Source organism: Rhinopithecus bieti, unplaced genomic scaffold (genome assembly GCF_001698545.2).
Source record: "Rhinopithecus bieti isolate Rb0 unplaced genomic scaffold, ASM169854v2 scaffold_2574, whole genome shotgun sequence".
NCBI classification, from domain to species: domain Eukaryota; kingdom Metazoa; phylum Chordata; class Mammalia; order Primates; family Cercopithecidae; genus Rhinopithecus; species Rhinopithecus bieti.
In genome coordinates, this window is record NW_016804493.1 from 2,548,758 (window position 1) to 2,567,852 (window position 19,095).

At 40.9% G+C, this 19,095-nt stretch overlaps 1 protein-coding gene across 1 annotated transcript in view; it reads left to right on the top strand.

The window, feature by feature from the left end:
- Positions 1 to 19,095, top strand: part of ADAMTS18 (ADAM metallopeptidase with thrombospondin type 1 motif 18) — a 157,442-nt gene that overhangs the window by 57,030 nt on the left and 81,317 nt on the right. The window contains exons 4-6 of the mRNA XM_017868658.1: positions 14,118 to 14,400; positions 17,532 to 17,725; positions 18,029 to 18,112. Coding sequence (XP_017724147.1) covers positions 14,118 to 14,400; positions 17,532 to 17,725; positions 18,029 to 18,112 — 561 coding nt within the window. The remainder of the gene's footprint in view (positions 1 to 14,117; positions 14,401 to 17,531; positions 17,726 to 18,028; positions 18,113 to 19,095) is intronic.

A 19,095-nucleotide genomic window follows, 5' to 3' on the forward strand; every position in this document is an offset into this window, starting at 1 on the left:
GTCGTCATGGCGGAGGCTACGGACAGGCGGCGGCGGCGGTGGCTGCGCGGCGCTGGAGCTGCGGCGGGGGCCTTGGGGCGGTCCGAGGACGCGGTGAAGAGGTGACGGAGGGCTGGCTATGGGCGGCCGGCCGGGACGGGGGACGAGCGCCGGGTTCCGTCCAAGCACTGTTGAAGCAGGAAACCCCGACGACTCTCGGCAAAGAACGTCTCCAGAATGTGTATTTTTTAAGAGTGAGGGCAGGCCATGGAGTCAGACAGCCCCGTGATATAGAGTTGTTAATAAATTACCCATCATATAGAACTGCAAGGCCGGGTGTGGTGACTCACGCCTGTAATCCCAGCTCTTTTGGAGGCCACGGCAGGCAGATTACCTGAGATTAGGAGTTGGAGACCAGCCTGGCCAGCATGGTGAAGTCCCGTCTCTACTAAAAATACAAAGATTCGCAAGGTGTGATGACAACACCTGTGATCCCAGCTACTCCGTGGGCCGGGGCAGGGAGGATTGCTTGAACCCAATAAGTGGAGGTTGCAGTGAGCTGAGATCATATCACTGTACTCCAGCCTGGGTGACAGAGCACACCCTGTCTCAGAAAATAAATAAAATGAAATATAAAATAACAACAGCAAAAAACAAATAGAGCTGTAGTGAGAGTCAGTTGAAATTCTGCAGATAAAATGCTATGTGTGGTGTCTGGTGCATAGGAAACACTGACCCCCAGATGGATGTGTTAAAGGAAGATGGGGAGAATAAGCAGGAAAGGGACTTACCAACATCTGTTGATTATGATTAAATCACTGAGGTTAATTTATAAATGCTGAAACATAGGTTGTGGCTGCTGATAAACTATATGCATTTTAACATTTTTACATTTAATTTTTTAATTAATATTAAAATGTATGCAACAGATGTTAAGAATATCAACCATTTTGATATTAGTACATAGAACTTAAAAAGAGTTTCTTAGAGGTACATACTCTTTTGAGACTAGGCACAGGCATAACTTGGACAGAATCTGCTTATACTTTCCAAACCAATATGGAGTTATGAATACAGCCATGACGCTGTATTCTGGTCTCATGGGATTTGGGCTGTTGCAGTCACTACGTGTTTATTTCAGTAGAAATTATAGTTACCTAAATAAATTTCATCAGTATGTTATTAGTATCTATTAAGAGCTGCTAGAATGATGTCTACATCCATACAGACGGTTATTGTTGAAGGGCTTTGAAGGCAGAGACTGAATCTGTTAATCTCTGGGTCAGGAGCATAAACCGTTGTATATAGTCAAAGCCATGTTAGTTAATGTTGTTCTGGAGCCCCACTGGGTTAGTGAGTAAAGTGAAAGGATCATTCATTTTGAGCCTATTGGAGTATTTGCAGTCGCTGAACATCCCAGGTGAGAGAAGAGAAGAAAGTCAAGCATTTCTGAGGACCTCGGCAGCAAGATTTTTGGAACTTTTTCTAGTCTGCCGTTGTCAGCGTGACTCCGAAAGTCACAGGGATCACTCTACCTGCCTAGCTAGGAGATCAGGATTGCTTGGACAAATCAACTTTGCCCAGTGATGCAGCTGCATGAACCACAGGCGGAGAGGACTCAGTGAGCATCTGTGGAGTGACCTTGGAGTACTCGGGGGTTCACTGGGAAGGGGTGGGCCTTTACCTGTCTCATCTTAAACAGATAGGGCCAGACATGGTGGCTCACACCTTTAATGCCAGCACTTTGAGAGGCCAAGGTGGATGGATTACTTGAGGTCAGGAGTTCGAGACCACCCTGGCCAACATGGTAAAACCCCGTCTCTACCAAAAAATACAAAATATTAGCCAGGTGTGGTGGCATGCACCTGTAGTTCCAGCTACTCAGGAGGCTGAGGCAGGAGAATCACTTGAACCTGGGAGGTGGAGGTTGCAGTGAGCCAAGATCACGCCACTGCACTCCAGCCTGGGTGACAGAGCGAGACATTGTCTCAAAAAATAAATAAAAATAAATAGCCAGGCGCAGTGGCTCAGGCCGCAAGTGCTCACACCTGGTAATCCGCAGCCACTTTGGGGAGCCGAGGGCAGGCGGATCACCGACGGTCAGGATATCAAGACCATCCTGGCTAACACGTGAAACCCCGTCTCTACTGAAAATTACAAAAAAAATCAGCCGGGGCGTGGTGGCGGCGGCCAGGAGTCGCTACTCCGAGAGGCTGAGCAGGGAGAAATGCATGAAACCCAGGGAGGCTGGAGCTTGCAGTGAGCCAAGATCGGCTGCCAACACTCCGGCCGTTGGGCTAGAGAGCGAGACCTCTGTCTCAAAAAATAAAAGTAAAATAAATAAACAGACGGCCAGCAGATAAGGTGACAGCTCTAGTCCATGGTCACAGTCTATTCTGCCACATTCTCCATAAAGTCCACTTTGCTTAGTTCTCCCAGCAATAGCCATTCATTTACTCTTTAAGGCCGGTAACAAGTGTTCTCCCCATGATGCTAGCCAAACCAAAAAGATTGTCGATGCTTTTCAGTGGAGCAGGAGGATAAGAGATTGAGCCTTCAGAATGGACGAAGGCTGGAGTTAAACATATGAATTGGTGAACCTATGGTTGTGAAGTTAATGGGCCCAAGAAGGGGCCTCATGAGAGAAGCAGCCTCGTAATTCCCTTGCCATTGGTCACTCCTCTTTCCCTTCCCCACCAAAACACACCAACCAGTCAAAACTAAAACCTAGAGTCCTTGGGTTGATGATCTCTCCAAGGTAGAAAAATTAATGGTTTCTCTTCTGTCTTTAAGTATCTTCAGTTACTTTTGTAAGAATTTCGTCAATATGTGTCTTTTCAGGTCTTCAAACCTTGCTTAGTTCTTTCATTGTTTTTCTCAAGAAACTGAAAGAATATTTATGCTACTTGCCAGAATTTCAGGTCCAATTGAAGGGAAAAGTTATAATATAAATGCACGGTTAGAAAAAGGCCACACTTCTTATTCCCTCAAATAGTCAAATGTAATAATTACAATGATAATAAATATGTATTGAGTGTTATCTATGTGCTGAGCACTGTTTTTAGCACTTTTATTTCTTTTTATTTTATTTTAACTTTTTTGAGGTGCAGTCTCACTCTGTCACCCAGGCTGGAGTACAGTGGTGTGATCTTGGCTCACTGCAACCTCCATCACCCGGGTTCAAGTGATTCTCCTGCCTCAACCTCCCCAGTAGCTGGGATTACAGGCACACACCACCATGCTTGGGTGATTTTTGTATTTAAGTAGAGTCAGGGTTTCGTCATTTTGGCCAGGCTAGTCTTGAACTCCTGACATCAAGTGATCCACCTGCCTCAGCCTCCCAACGTGCTGGGACTACAAGTGTGAGCTGCCGTGCCCAGCCTGTTTTTAGCACTTTAAAAGTATTAACTCATTTAATCCTCTAAAAATCATCTAAGTAAAGGGCTTTTTTTTTTTTTTTTTTTTTTTTTTTGAGACAAGGCCTCGCTCTTATCTCCCAAGCTGGACAGCCGTGGTGCAGTCATAGCTCACTGCAGCCTCAACCTCTTAGGTTAATGCGATTCTCCGACCTCAGCCTCCTGAGTAGCTGAGACTATAGCACATGCCACCACACACACCTGGCTAACATTTTATTTTAGCAGAGATGGATCTTGCGATGTTTACCAGGCTGATAAACTCCTGGGCTCAAGTGATCCTCCTGCCTTAGACTCACAAAGTGCTGGGATTACAGGCATGTGCTATATGTAACACCTAGCTCATTGCTGCTGAATAAAATCCTAAACATCCTTATACCAGTGGTTTTCCTCAAAGGCTTTCTCAGCATTTTCTTTATTTCTTACTCTTTAATTTTTTTGATGTTTCTTTCCCTCCTTCCTCACCCCAACCCCTGGTCCATGAATTTCTATTTCATATTGATTATACTCTAAGTCTTTCCATTATTCTGAACTGAGATTTCTCATTTGGGGGTATCCTCATACATGTTGAGCAACAAATCAATGACTTATTCTTTAGTGTTCTTGTTTAGATTTAAAAAAATGTTAAAGAATGTGACATCTTGACTGAGGTAAGAGCATTTTTTAGTTGTTGCAGATAGATTAAAATTAAAAGTGAAAATAACTTGATTATTGCTGACCACAAATATGTCTTTGCTAGTATTTTCCAGGCAGTCTACTGGGGCTACTTTGTTCTATTTGTCAATTAGTCTTTACTAAAAAATAAAAACAGAATAATGATACTGCCCATGGGGCTGTTTTTATTATTATTTGAAGATACTTCTTTAAGATATGCTTATATCATTCTATTTGAAGTTCTGGCTCTATTGTTACAAACATTATTCATTCATTAGGTCTTTTAAATTTTGATTATTTAAGAGGTATAAACACTGGGATACAAATCACTTAAGACATGGTCCCTGCCTTCAGGAAGCTTATTTATAGCTTCCTACTTTTCATTGATCTTTAAAGCTCTTCACACTGAACTATTAAAAATTAATTGTGCGCTCATCCTAACACTAAATTTGTCAGTTACATCTGGAAGCTGCAGTGTCCCTTTTTCTGTTAAATCTAAAGCCTGTGATAAGACCAATGAGGATTATATTTTAAAGGAAACTTTAGGGAAAATTCACAAAGTGTGATTTATACCTGGCATTAGTACTTGAAGAACTATTTTGGCCCTTGAGGCCAGGTGAGGTGGCTTATGCCTGTAATCCCAGACCTTTGGGAGGCCGAGGCAGGCGGATCACTTGAAGTTAGGAGTTCAAGACCAGCCTGGCCAATATGATGAAACCTCATCTCTACTAAAAATACAAAACCTAGCTGGGAGTGGTGGTGGGCACGTAAAATCCCAGCTACTCAGGAGGCTGAGGCAGAAGAATCGCTTGAACCTGGTAGACAGATGTTGCAGGGAGCTGAGATTGTCCCACTGCACTCCAGCCTGGGCATTGCAGGGAGACTCTCTCAAACAAAAAACAACAAACAACAAAAAAAGAATTATTTAGGTCCTTGATATCTAATATAGAAAACACCTGTTCACAAATAAGACATACTTACATTTATTTTATTTTAAAGAATAAAACATTAAACTATTTAAATAGAATATTGACTCTGAGTCAGAATCAATTTAATGTTTAAGCTTTAGCAGTTAAGTTACATAACTGAATTTCTGTATCTTCTGGAAAAGACAAAACATAATGCAGGAAGAAGCAATGTGAGTTGACCCTGCAGCACACAGAGTCCAGCAGGGGGCGCAACCCAGTCCTTTCCCTCAGCTTGACTCTGTCTCTTGAGGGAAAGGGGTTCCCTGGGGGGAGAGTTGGGGGCAGCTCTTCCACCACCGTCATCCTTTGGCAGCCACATCTAACTGGACTTGGGGCCTGATATGGTTTGGCTCTGTGTCCCCACCCAAATCTCATGTGGATTTGTAATTCCCCGTGTTGGAGGAAGGGTGGGAGGTGATTGGATCTTGGGGGTGGATTTCCCCCTTGCTATTCTCATGATAGTGAGTTCGCATGAGATCTGGTTAAAAGTGTTTAGCACGTACCTCTTCACCCTCTCTTCCTCCTGCTCCGGCCATGTAAGATGTGTCTGCGGCCGGCCACAGTGGCTCATGCCTGTAATCCCAGCACTTGGGGAGTCCGAGGCGGGTGGATTACCTGAGATCTGGAGTTCAAGAACAGCCTGATCAACATGGAGAGACCCCGTCTCTACTAAAAACACAAAATTAGCTGGGCGTGGTGGCGCATACCTGTAATCCCAGCTACTCACGAGACCGAGGCAGGAGAATCCCTTGAGCCCGGGAGGCAGAGGTTGCGGTGAGCCGAGATCGCGCCATTGCATTGCAGCCTGGGTGACAGAGTGAAACTCCGTCTCAAAAAATAAAAAAAAAGACGTAAAACCCTTTGCCTTCTGGCATGATTGGAAGTTTCCTGAGGCTTTCAGCCATGCTTGTTGTACAGACTGTGAAAACATAAGCCAATTATACCTCTTTTCTTTATAAATACCCAATTCTCAGGTAGTTCTTTATAGCAGTGCTAGAACAGATGAATCCAAGCCTTTCCTGCCCTCTATTGGAGGAGCCTAAGGGCGTCCCTAGTCCATCCCCTTCTTAGCAGGCCACTGGGTCTCTGCTTTCTTCCTGTTCTCACCACCCTTTCCACTCCTTAGGCTGAGACGTCAGTCTCTCAGTTCCATCTGGACTTCCCCACTATGGACCAGGAGAGGACTTCCGGTCTCACAAGAAAGGCCTCTCCTCAGAAAAGTGTTCCGTTACCTCCCTTTCTAAAATTAGCTTCCCCGCTCCTCTCACCCCTTCTATTATTTTCTCTCACAGAACGTTGCTCTTTTTCTTCATACTTATTTTTATTTTATTTTTTTGAAAGGGACTCTCGCTCTGTCACCCAGGCTGGAGTGCAGTGGTGCGATTTTTTATATTTTTAGTAGAGACTGGTTTTCATGCCTGTAATTCCAGCACTTTGGGAGGCTGAGGTGGGCGGATCCTCTGAGGTCAGAAGTTCGGGATCAACCTGACCAACGTGGTAAAACCCCATCTTTTTCTTCACACTTTATACAGAGGAATAGTATTTCATTCCCATTTGTGATATTTGCTGGTTTAGTCCCTGGTTCCCCCATTGAACTGAAAGCCACGGGAGACCACAGATCTGTCTCATTCACTGTTACTCAGCCAGAACGTTGCTTGTGTTCAGTAACTCAAAATGCTCCACACGCTCCACAAATAAACAGATGGTTTCTTTGGGGTTTATTGGGTTTATATTTTTATGCAATAAAATGTATTTATTTGGTTATATTCCAAGGTTTTCTATCAAACTAAAGCAGAAAAATAATACTTTTCTTTTTTAATATCTAGCACTGTAAAATTCTTGTATTGTTATAAAGAATTCTTCTAAATTTTTATCCTTGTCACTCTGAATGGGAAGATGACAGGCTATGTGAGACAAAGTGTTTGTCTCAACATAGGATGCCCATTATTACTATTTTTTAAATTGCTTTCTCAGTGTGGAAGTTTTCTCTATGCGTTTGAGTTGTCTGCAGTTTGCATGTAGCAGGGAGAAAATAGAAAGCTTCCAAACCGGTTAGTCTAGTTAAAGCACTTAAGTGGCTTAAGCCTTTGATATTAGTTGAGCCAAGTAAGGAAGTTAGTAAGGCTGGAGGGCTTTCAGGGATAATTCACTGTCTTTTTTTTTCGTTCTATTCAGTGAGGGACTTTAAATGGGGCTTTTTGTCTGCATGCAGCTTGGAAGAGGTGAGGGCATGGCTTGGAAGAGAGGGTCCTGCTCAGAGAATGAGGGACCTGAATTCCGCCTGTGCTTCCTGCTGGGTTTTCCTCCCAGGGAGTTGTGAGGTTAGGTTAAGGTATTGCACTGAATGCTTATGGCTTCATGTCTGAAATATAGATGAGTTCATGTGCGTTATAGTCTTGAAATTGTCACTTCCTATGTCTGGTTTCCTTCTCCGATATTGGCATGCCTTCAGCATCACCTCCACTCTGATAAAAGGCTGGGGATGAAGAAACAATTTTTTTTTTTTTTTTTTTTTTTTTTTTTTTTTTTTTGAGATGGAGTCTCACTCTGTTGCCCAGGTTGGAATGTAGTGGCGCAATCTCAGCACACTGCAACCTCTGCCTGCTGGGCTCAAGCGATTCTCCTGCCTCAGCCTCCCGAGTAGCTGGGATTACAGGCGCCTGCCACCACGCCAGGCTAATTTTCATATTTTTAGTAGAGGTGAGGTTTCACTATGTTGGCCAGTCTGGTCTGTAACTCCTGACTTCAAGTGATCTTCACTCCTTGGCCTCCTGGAAGTGCTGGGATTACAGGTGTGAGCCACCACGCCCTGCCTTGAGAAACAAATATTTACTAGCTGATAACATGTGGCATGCATCAGGGATACTCAGGTGACTCCTGCTGTCACAGAGTGTGCAATAAAACTGCATAGGAGAGATGGTGGGGAGAGGGTTGCGTTTTGTTTGTTTCGTTATTGAAGATAGATATAAAGTCAGTTAACTATGGCCTGAGATTATTTGGAAGCAAGAGAGGATAATTTTCTTTATGTTATAGGTTTTTTGGGAACAGATGGTGTTTGGTTACATAAGTAAGTTCTTTAGTGGTGATTTGTGAGATTTTGGTGCACCCATCACCACCTGAGCAGTATACACAGTACCCAATTTGTACACTTTTATCCCTCACCTCCACTCCTACCCTTTCTCCCAAGTCCTCATAATCCAGTATGTCATTCTTATGCCTTTGCATGAAAGGGAGTAACTTTCTTTCTTTTCTTTTCTTTTTTCTTTCTTTTTTTTTTTTTTTTTTTTTTTTTTTTTTTTTTTTTTTTTTTTTTTTTTTTGATACTGGGTCTTGCTCTGCCACCCAGGCTGGAGTGCAGTGATGCGATCTCGGCTTGCTGCAACCTCCGCCTCCCGGGTTCAAGCGATTGTCCTGCCTCAGCCTCCCAAGTAGCTGGGACTATACGCCTGGCTAATTTTTGTATTTTTAGTAGAGATGGGGTTTCACCATGTTAGCCAGGATGGTCTCAATCTCCTGACCTTGTGATCCACCCGCCTCTGCCTCCCAAAGTGCTGGGATTACAGGCGTGAACCACTGCGCCCAGCTGAGAGGATAATTTTCAATAGGGTCATGAGTACAGCTTCTGTGAGAAGACGGTGTTTAAATTGAGACATCAGCAATGAGCACCAGAAAGCCAAGTGAATTGATAGGAGACTGTAGGGGAAAGAAAAAAAATGTGTGAAAATGCCATTTAGTATCAAAGAACTTCTTAGGTTCAAAAAGTGAAAGCAGTGTCCTGTTTAGAATGGTGTGAGAAGAGGAAGAGAGCACAGATAAAGCTGGCAGGTTCTGCAGGGAGTTGATGATGCAGAGATTAGTGGGCCAGGAATTTGTGATTAATACCAGAGTAAATGGAAGAGGTTGATTTGTGGTGGATGAGGACTCTGGCTGAGGCTGGGAGACCCTACTGGATAGGACAGGTGGAATTTGGGACGTTAATAGAATGTGTCCAAATAAGAGATGCGAGCGTCTACCAGTGCTAGATCTGGAAGGGTGGGCTTCTCTGAGATATATCCTAAAGATACAATGGAAAGGATTTCTAGGGTTGTAAGATTTTACTTATCTTGCCTATTGATTCTCTTGTCCCATAATATCCATAAGGCCGTGAATGTGAACCATTTCACTTACTTGTTGTGTACCACTCTTGTTGATGGCAATGCCTAGAACAGGACCAGGACTCAGGTGCCCAGCATGTGCTTGTGAATGAAGACTCTGTCTTTGAGTTCAGGCTCTAGACATCATGTCGATGCCACAGCTCCTAAGATGACTATCCCATGTTACCACAAATTATAAGATTTCATGATTTTAATGGCTGGATAGTATTTCATTGTGTCTATATACCACATTTTCTTTCTTTGTTTGTTGATAGACACTTAGATTGATTCTGTGTCTCGGCTATTGTGACTAGTGCTGCAGTAAACATTGGAGTGCAGATATCTCTTCAACATACTGAGTTCACTTACTTTGAATAAATACCCAGTAGTGGGATTGCTGGATGATATGGTAGAACTATATTTAATTTTTAAAGGAACCTTCATACCATTTTCCATAACGGCTATACTAATTTACATTCCTGCCCACAGTGTGTGACAGTTTCTTTTTCTCCACATCCATGCTAGCATTTTGTTTTGTTTTTTTTTTTTTTTGTCATTTTGATAATAGTTATTCTAATTGGGGTGAGGTAGTATCTCATATGGTTTTGATTGGCATTTCCGTGATAATTACTGATGTGAGCATTTTTTTCATATACCTCTGTTGGCCATGTGTATGTCTGTTGAGAAGTGTTTATTTAGGTTTTTTGGCCATCTTAAAAATCAGATCATTATTGTTATTTTTTTGCTGATGAATTGTTTGAGTTCCTTATATATTCTGGATATTAACCCTTATCAGATGCATAGTGTACAAATATTTTCTCCAATTCTGTGGGTTGTCTCTTCAGTCTATTGTTGTTTCCTTTGTTGTACACAGGCTTTTTAGTCTAATTCCATTTCTCTATTTTTGCTTTTGTTGCCTGTGCTTTTGAGTTTGTCTCCAAAAAATCCTTGCCCAGACCTATGTCATGAAGTATTTTCCCTATGTTTTCTTCAAGTAATTTCAGATCTCTTACTTAAGTCTTTAATCCACTTTGAGTTGATTTTGACATATGGTGAGATGTAAGAGTCAAGTTTCATTCTTCTGTATATGAATATCCAGTTTTTCCAGCATTATTTGTTGAAGAGACTGTCCTTTCCCCACTGTATGTTTTTAATGCCTGTGTTAAAAATCAGTTGGCTGTAGATGAGTAGATTTATTTCAGGGTTCTCTTCTGTTCTGTTCTATGTGTCTGTTTTATTCCTACGCCATGTTTTTTTGGTTACTGTAGCTTTCTAGTATATTTTAAAGTTGAGTAATGTGATGTTTCCAGCTGTGTTCTTTTTCGCTCAAGATTGCACTGGTTCTTCCGGGTCTTTTTGTGGTTCCATATGAATGTTAGGATTGTGTTTTATTTTTTATTTTATTTATTTTTATTTTTTATTAAGACAGGGTCTCGCTCTGTCACCAGGCTGGAGTGCAGTAGAATGATTTCGGCTCACTGCAGCCTCTACCTTTCAGACTCAGGCAATCCTCCCACCTCACCCTTCCAAGAAGCTGGGACCACAGGCATGCACCACTACACCCGGCTAATATTTGTAGTTTTTGTAGAGACAGGGTCTCACTATGTTGCCCAGGCTGGTCTCAAATTCCAAAGTGCTAGGATTATAGGCATAAGCCACTGTATCCAGCCTTGTATAAACATTTAAAAAATATTTTTCCAACCCATGAACACAGAATATCTTCATATTTATTTGGATCCTCTTAATTTCTTTCATCAGTGTTGTATAGTTTTCATTGTAGAGATCTTCTCCTTGGTTAAATTTTTTTCTAGATCATATATATATATATATGTGTGTGTGTGTGTGTGTGTGTATTTGGTAGCTATTGTAAATGGGATTGTTTTCTTGATTTTCTTTGAAACACAGTTTTGCTCGTACTGCCCAGGCTGGAGTGCAATGGCACCAACTCTGCTCACTGCAACCTCCACCTCCTGAGTTCCAGCGATTCTCCTGCCTCAGCCTCCCTAGCAGTTGGGACTACAGATGCCCACCATAACTCCCAGCTAATTTTTGTATTTTTAGTAGAAACAGGGTTTTACCATGTTGGCCAGGCTGATCTCAAACTCCTGACCTTAAGTGATCCACCCACCTTGACGTCCCAAAGTGCTGGGATTACAGTTGTGAGCCACTGCACCTGGGCACTTTCTTGATTTCTTTTTCAGATAGCTCACGGTTGGCATATAGAAATGCTACTGATTTTTTGTGTTGATTTTTGCATCCTCCAACTCTACTGTATTCCTCTAATAGCTTTTTGATGGTTTCTTTAGGGTTTTCTGTTTATAAGATCATGTTATCTGCAAACAGGGACAATTTGGCTTCCTCCTTTCTAAATTGAATGCCCTTTATTTCCTTCTCTTGCCTAATTGCTCTACCCAGGACTTCCAGTACTATGTAGAATAGAAGCAGTGATAGTGGGCATATTTGTCTTGTTCTAGATCTTAGAGGAAAGGCTTTCTTTCAACTTTTCCCCATTCTGTAGGATGTTAGCTGGGTGTCTGTCATATATGGCCTTTATTGTGTTGAGATCCACTTTTTCTATACCTAATTTGTTGAGAGTTTTTTTTTTTATCATGAAGAGATGTTAAATTTTATCAAATGCATTTTTTTGCCTGTATTAAAATTATGTTTTTCAATGTTGATTCCATTAATGTGATACGTCATGTTTGTTGATCGATGTATATTAAACTATTCTTGAAACCCTAAGATGAATTCCACTTGATCATGGTGAATGATCTGTTTAATGTGCTGTTGAATTTGGTTTGCTAGTATTTTGTTGAGCATTTCCACATCTATTTTCAACAGGTATATTGGCCTGTAGCTTTCTTTTTAGTTCTTGTCTGGTTTGGGTATCAAGGTGATGCGGGCCATGTAGAATGAGTTTGGAAAACTACCCCCTCTTCAATTTTTTTTCAATAGTTTGCAAAGGATTGGTATTAGTTCTTCCTTAAATTTGGTAGAAATCAGCAGGGAAGCCATCAGGCCCTGGGATTTTCTTTGATGTGAGACTTTTTATTACAGATTCAATTTCCTTAACTCATGATTGATTTGTTCAGATTTTCTGTTTCTTCATGATTCAGTTTTGGTAGGCTGTATTTGCCCAGGATTTCTCTATTCTTTCTAAGTTTTCAGATTCATTGGCGTTAACCAACCTACATCAAAAAATTAGATCCCAAAAATAACCCAACTTAATATTGCATCTCAAGGAATTTGAAAAATAACAACAAACTAAACCCAAAGTTAACTAAAGGAAAGAAATTATAAAGATCCAAGCAGTAATAAATGAAATATAGACTGAAAAAAGAATGCGAAAGTTTCATGAAACAAAAGTTGGTTTCTTGAAAAGATAAAATTGACAAACCTTTAGCTTAGACGAAGAAAAAAAGAGAAGATTCAAATAAAATCAGAAATGAAAAAGGCGACATAACTGATACCACAGAAATACAAAGGATCCCATAAACATGTGAGGATATCCATAAAGCACAGACTTTGATCCAGCAGATTTGGGGTGAGGCCCACGATTCTGAATCCCACAGGCTCCTGGGTGAGGCTGAAGCTACTGGTCTGCAGACCACACTTTCCCCAGCAGGGTCTTGGGTATCAGGGAACTCTGATATCTGGAGAAGATAACTCTGATATCTAGAGAAGATAGAGTACAGCATTTGCCGAAAGAAAGACAAGAATGCATCATGGCTGCAAAATCAGATACGAAGATATACACTGTGCCATCAACTTGGAAAGCAAAATTGTGATTGAATGGGCTTCCCAGGGTCTCCCCTTTCTTCTTGATTTGGTAAATATATCTCTTCATTATAGCAGCACCACTCATCAGATTCTCTAGACTCCCACTTAGAGATCATCACTCATGCCTTTCTCTGCCATCCTTGCTAGTTTTTTTTTTTTTAAATTGATTTAGCAATTATGAATCAAGATGGGCTGGAAGTGGTGGCTCACACCTGTAATCTGAGCACTTTAGGAGGCTGAGGCAGGAGGATCGCTTGAAGCCAGGACTTTGAGACCAGCCTGGGCAGCATAGAGAGACCCCATTTCTGAGTGTAGTGGTGTGTACCTGTCGTCCCAGCTATTCAGGAGGCTGAGGCAGGAGGATTGCTTGAGCTCAGTAGGTAAAGGCTACAGTGAGCCACGATAGTGCTATTGCACTCCAACCTAAGTGACAGAATGAAACCTAATCTAAAAAAAAAAAAAAGAGAGAGAGAGAGAAAAGAAATCAAGTGTGAACCACTTCTTGAGAATGAGTAGGGGTGTTTTTATATTCATCACTCTATCCATTGGTGAGCATGGCATCTGCCAGGTTATAAATGCAGATGCAGCAGGATGTCCATGGCTCAGCCCTTCAAGCACAAACATCAGGACTGGCAGCCCAGTGGTTGTGAGCCCTGCCTCTGAGAGTAGAGAACTCTGGGTGCCCGTGCTAGCTTTCCTATTTACTATCTTAGCTTCAGTTTTCTCCTTTGTAAATGGGGGTGATAATAATAGCAACTTGTCGGGCCAGGTCCGGTAACTCATGCTTGTAGTCCCAGCACTTTGGGAGGCCAAGAGTTCAAAACCAGCCTGGGCCACATAGACCCCGTTTCTATATGAAATATAAAAATTATCTGGCCATGGTGGCACGTGCCTGTAGTCTCAGTTACTCGGGAGGCTGAGCTGGGAGGATCACTTGAACCCGGCAGGTCAAGGCTGCAGTGGGCCATGTTTGCACCACTGCTCTCCAGCCTGGGTTTTAAAGTGAGACCCTGTCTCAATAATAATAGCAACTTGTTGTAATGGTGCAGATAAAAATGAGGCAATATGTGTGAAGCTTTTAGCTCCTGTGCCCACATACAGGCATGAGTCAGGAAATAGTTGTTGAAAACCAACCCTTGGCACAGGGAGGCATGGAATCATGACTATTTGCTTTGTGTTTGGCTTTTTAGTCAGGTTTAATAAGGACACGAAAAAGTGAATTCCTCATCTCGCCGTTACCTCAGCTCCTGGCCCAGGAACACAACTACAGCTCCCCTGTGGGTCACCATCCTCACGTACTGTACAAAAGGACAGCAGAGGAGAAGGTCCAGCGGTACCGTAGCTACCCCAGCTCTGGCCGGAATTATCCTGGTTACTCCCCAAGTCACATTCCCCATGCATCTCAGAGTCAAGAGACAGAGTATCACCATCGAAGGTTGCAAAAGCAGCATTTTTGTGGACGACGCAAGAAATGTATGTAAGGAAACTTTTTCTTGTTCTGTTCTTATGTGGGTCTCGACGGGTTTTCCTGAGAGCTGTTGGGTGTACAAGCTTTGCAAGTCAAAATGGGGCTACCCTGAGCATCTGTCTTGGCGCAGGACCAGTAATTATCTCTCTCAGGCAAATGCTGAATGATCAATTAATCTAGGTTAAACTAGGAAATATTTAGATACGGTTTCTCTTTTACTGTTTTAGTATCTCCTACTTTCATGCCATAGATCCCAATCATATCTTGATTTCTGTGCTTCTGAGAAAAGTACCTAGATTTCCAATGACAAAAAAAAATGAGAGGTAAATGTCTAGGTGTGGTTGGATGTCTCTTTTGAAGACATAAAGGAGAGACTTCCAGAAACAAGAATATTAGCATGTGAGGGAGGTAGCTGTGAAACACAGGTATCCTTGAGCATGGTTTGTGACCTTGGTACAACCTTCAGCTGTTTCCAGACCAGCGATGTCCAATAGAAATGTAACACAAGCCCTAAATACAATTTTACATTTTCTATTAGCCACAAGTTTTAAAAGTTAAAAAAAAGGGTAAATGAATTTTAATACCATTTTATTTAATGCAACATATACAAAATATTATCTCAACATGTAATTAGTATAACAAATGATTAGTGAGAGATTTACATTATTTTTTCCTATTAAGTTTTGGAAATCCAGTGTTTATTTTAAACGTACAGCACTTAAACCTGTCAATTCAGCTGATAAATTTTTACTGGAAATACTTAATCTGCATTTAACTTGCATAAAATTAAGGTCAAAAAAGTAGATTTGCGTACTCAAGTTGTTTGGGACATACTTCAAACATTTTCTTTTTCTTTTCTTTTCTTTTCTTTTTTTTTTTTTTTTTTTTTTTTTTTTTGAGACAGTTTCACTCTTTCGCCCAGGCTGGAGTGAAGTGGTGCGATCTCAGCTCACTGCAACCTCCATCCCCCAGGTTCAAGCAATTCTCCTGCCTCAGCCTCCCCACTAACTGCGATTATAGGCGCACGCCACCATACCCAGCTAATTTTTGTGTTTTTAGTAGAGACAGGGTTTCCCCATGTTGGCTAGGCTGGTCTCAAACTCCTGACCTCAGGTGATCCACCCGCCTCAGCCTCCCGAAATGTTAGCATTACAGGCATGAGCCACTAAGCCTAGCCAAAAGACTTTTAATACCTGAATCAAGTATTGCTTTTTAAACTTTTAAATTCTTCTGTGGCTCAATAGCTACACATGGAAAGTATATACCAAGTTGGATAGCACAGCCAGAAGAAGGTTATTCTCATGGAGAAGAGAAACTGGTATCACTAAGATATTAATCAGGCAGAATAATGAAAGAGTTTCTACCATTTTAACTGGTTTTTGAGTTTTTGGTATTATTGAAATATCCTCATTAAGGGGCATCCATTTAGCATGTATAGAGTAATAATTTATCCTGTATTAATGATAGTAATAATGTTTATAGTGGTAAGACATGTTTGATATGAGACATCAAAGCAAATCTTGACAGCAAACTTATAAACAGGTGTCACCTGTTTTCATAGATAAGGAAACTGAGACTCAAGGTCACTGTGATCGTAAGTGGCCAACCTGAGTTTTTAAATCTAACTCTAAATAATTTGATCTTTGAATTTTACTCTGTAGAGAGCTAGTTTCACTATTATGGCTGGACCGGTGTTATAGTACTAAAATATTTCCGTACTAGTTAGTACACAGGTACTTCCCTGAACTTTCCAGATGCCATTTTTCTTCCCAGGAATGCGCGTAGTTGTTGCTATCCATTAACCAAAGGCATCATGTCTGGCCCAGCAGGCACTTCTAGGTCTCTGCTCAATGGCTAGGGCCAGTATCCATTCTGTTAACTTGGTGTCCACACTTTACCAGTTATGAAAAGTGTTTAATACAGTTTTTAATATCATCCCCGACTATGCTGTTTCCCCGATAACTAAGCCAATATCACACCAAAGAGTTCTTATTGACCACCTCTTATGTGCTATGTGAAAGTCTGTGTTGATGAAATGAGAGTTTAAGACATGACCAGTATTTTAGAGCTGTTTACATTTTATTTAGAAAATAATGTATAAAGTTTTAGAGCTGTTTACATTTTGTTTAGAAAATAATGTATGAAGTAGTATATTTAATGAATTCATAAATAATAAATTTAGAGCCAAAGAATTAACACTGTTTCTGCAGTTTTGATTAGAAAATGAGCATTTTCTACTTTTAAAGTTTCTCCCCACAAAATTGATTTTGTTGATCTGTTCTACTAACTAGAATTATAGCTTGTTTTTGTTGTTGTTGTCGTTGTTGTTTGAAATGAAGTCTCGCTCTGTCACCCAGAGACTCTATCTCAAAGGTAAATGCGTAGGTGTGGTTGGGTGTTTCTTTTGAGGACATAAAGGAGAGACTTCCTCATGGAGTACAGTGACATGATCTTGGCTCACTGAGACCTCTACCTCGTGGGTTCAAGTGATCCTCCTGCCTCAGCCTCCCAAGTAGCTAGGATTACATGCATTCACCACCATGCCTGGCTAATTTTTGTAATTTTAGTAAAGATGGGGTTTCACCATGTTGGCCAGGCTGGTCTCAAACTCCTGACCTCAAGTGATCCACCCACCTTTGCCTCTCAAATTGCTGGGATTACGGGCATGAGCCACCATGCCTGGCCTAGAGCTCTTTTCTTTTCTTTTCTTTTCTTTTCTTTTCTTTTCTTTTCCTTTCTTTTCTTTCTTTCTTTTTTTTTTTTTTACTTTTTAGAGCATTTTTGAGTTACTGAATTCATCCATTATCCATTTATTTCTATCCACCTACCCATGTATCCATCCAATATCCATCTATGCACTCATCCACCCATCTATCCATCCACACATCCATCCATCCACCCTGTCCAGCCCATCCATCTACCCATCCGTGCATCCAAACATTTATTGAGTAGGTCTTTCTTGACCACATACTAGATGCAAGGCACCCGGGCAGGCACTGGCAGCATCACTTGTTAGTGGATTGGTGGAGTGTTGATTACATAGTTTCTCTTCTTCCCTTGTTTCAGTTTCTCTTTCAACAGGTCTTATCTAGATATTCTCTAATATCCTTTCCAAATGCTCTTATGTTCATCATAGATGCTCCCAAGCCTCCCACAGAGGACACCTATCTAAGGTTTGATGAATATGGGAGCTCTGGGCGACCCAGGAGATCAGCTGGAAAATCACAAAAGGGCCTAAATGTGGAAACCCTTGTGGTGGCAGACAAGAAAATGGTGGAAAAGCATGGCAAGGGAAATGTCACCACGTACATTCTTACAGTAATGAACATGGTAAGGTGGGGTGTCACGAAGCTTCTGGCTCTTCAGAGAAGATAAAAGTCATAGAATTCTCTTGCATGGGTTGAATAGCATATGTATTAGGTTGGTGCAAATGTAATTGCAGTTTCTGCCATTACTTTTAATAGCTACACATATGGTTTTATTTTTTTAAGTTGAGTTTTCAGGAAATTGTCTTTATATGTACATATATTGGTTAAAATTGAAGCCTATGTACTTCAGTCAATATGTCTGATTGGTTCCCCCATAAGGTTTTGAACATTTTGAGATTTTGTTTGACTTCCATTGTTCCAACAGGTATCTGGCCTATTTAAAGATGGGACTATTGGAAGTGACATAAACGTGGTTGTGGTGAGCCTAATTCTTCTGGAACAAGAACCTGTAAGTGGCAAACTTCATTTATGTCTTCATTCAGTCTGCCATTCAGAATACATTTCTTGAATACCTACTATGTTCACTAATCCATGTACTAGTCATTAGCTGCTTAAATTTGAAACTAGGCTGACTCTCCTCAAGGTACAATCTTAAAAGGTTGTGTAATCACATAATTAAACTAAAGCACCAGAAAAATATTTATATTTAAATGTAATTATATTATATGTGCATATATATACACATAAATAATGGTACATAAAGTATTAAATATATAAATATATAATATAAATAAAAATATGAAACATAAATATGTTACATAAAATATAAATGTTATGTAGGCTTCACAAAGAAGGTGAATTTGGTCATAGATTTAAGCATTAGCTAGATTTTGCAAGTTTGGTATGCTGAGTAATTGCTGGTAGATGCAAAAGGATATTTCAAAAATATACTGAAAATAAGACATCAGAAAATTGTTGTAGTGAACCTACTGTCTCCCCAGTACCATCTTAGGTAATACAGGGAATAAACAAGGGATATTTAACTGCCCTTGAATTGATCACAGTGAGATGCAAGACACAAACATGGGGCAAATTATGACTACCGGAACATGTAATAAAGTGTTAAATTACATGGTACTCACTGCTTTGTAGTGTTTTGATGTTTAAACTCTGTTTCTCTGAGATAGCGATTACTATTCAAATGGGTATTTTTTAAGTCCCCCGAGGCTCTTCCTCTTCTTCTGTAACCCCAATAAAAAACATAAAAAGCAGGAAGGCACAGACTAGACAAAAATTGATCTAATTGCCCAGCTGTGGAAAGCTACAGAAGTTAACAGCTTGTCAAACGGTTTTTGGAATTTTAGAAAGATAGAAAGGATGTGTGCTGATCAGGAGACACTTTTGTCTTTAGCCTACTAATAGGTTGCCCAAGGACACTGAAGCCAGCCACATCCTAATTAACTGATAATTAAAGATCTTGTCTGTCAACTT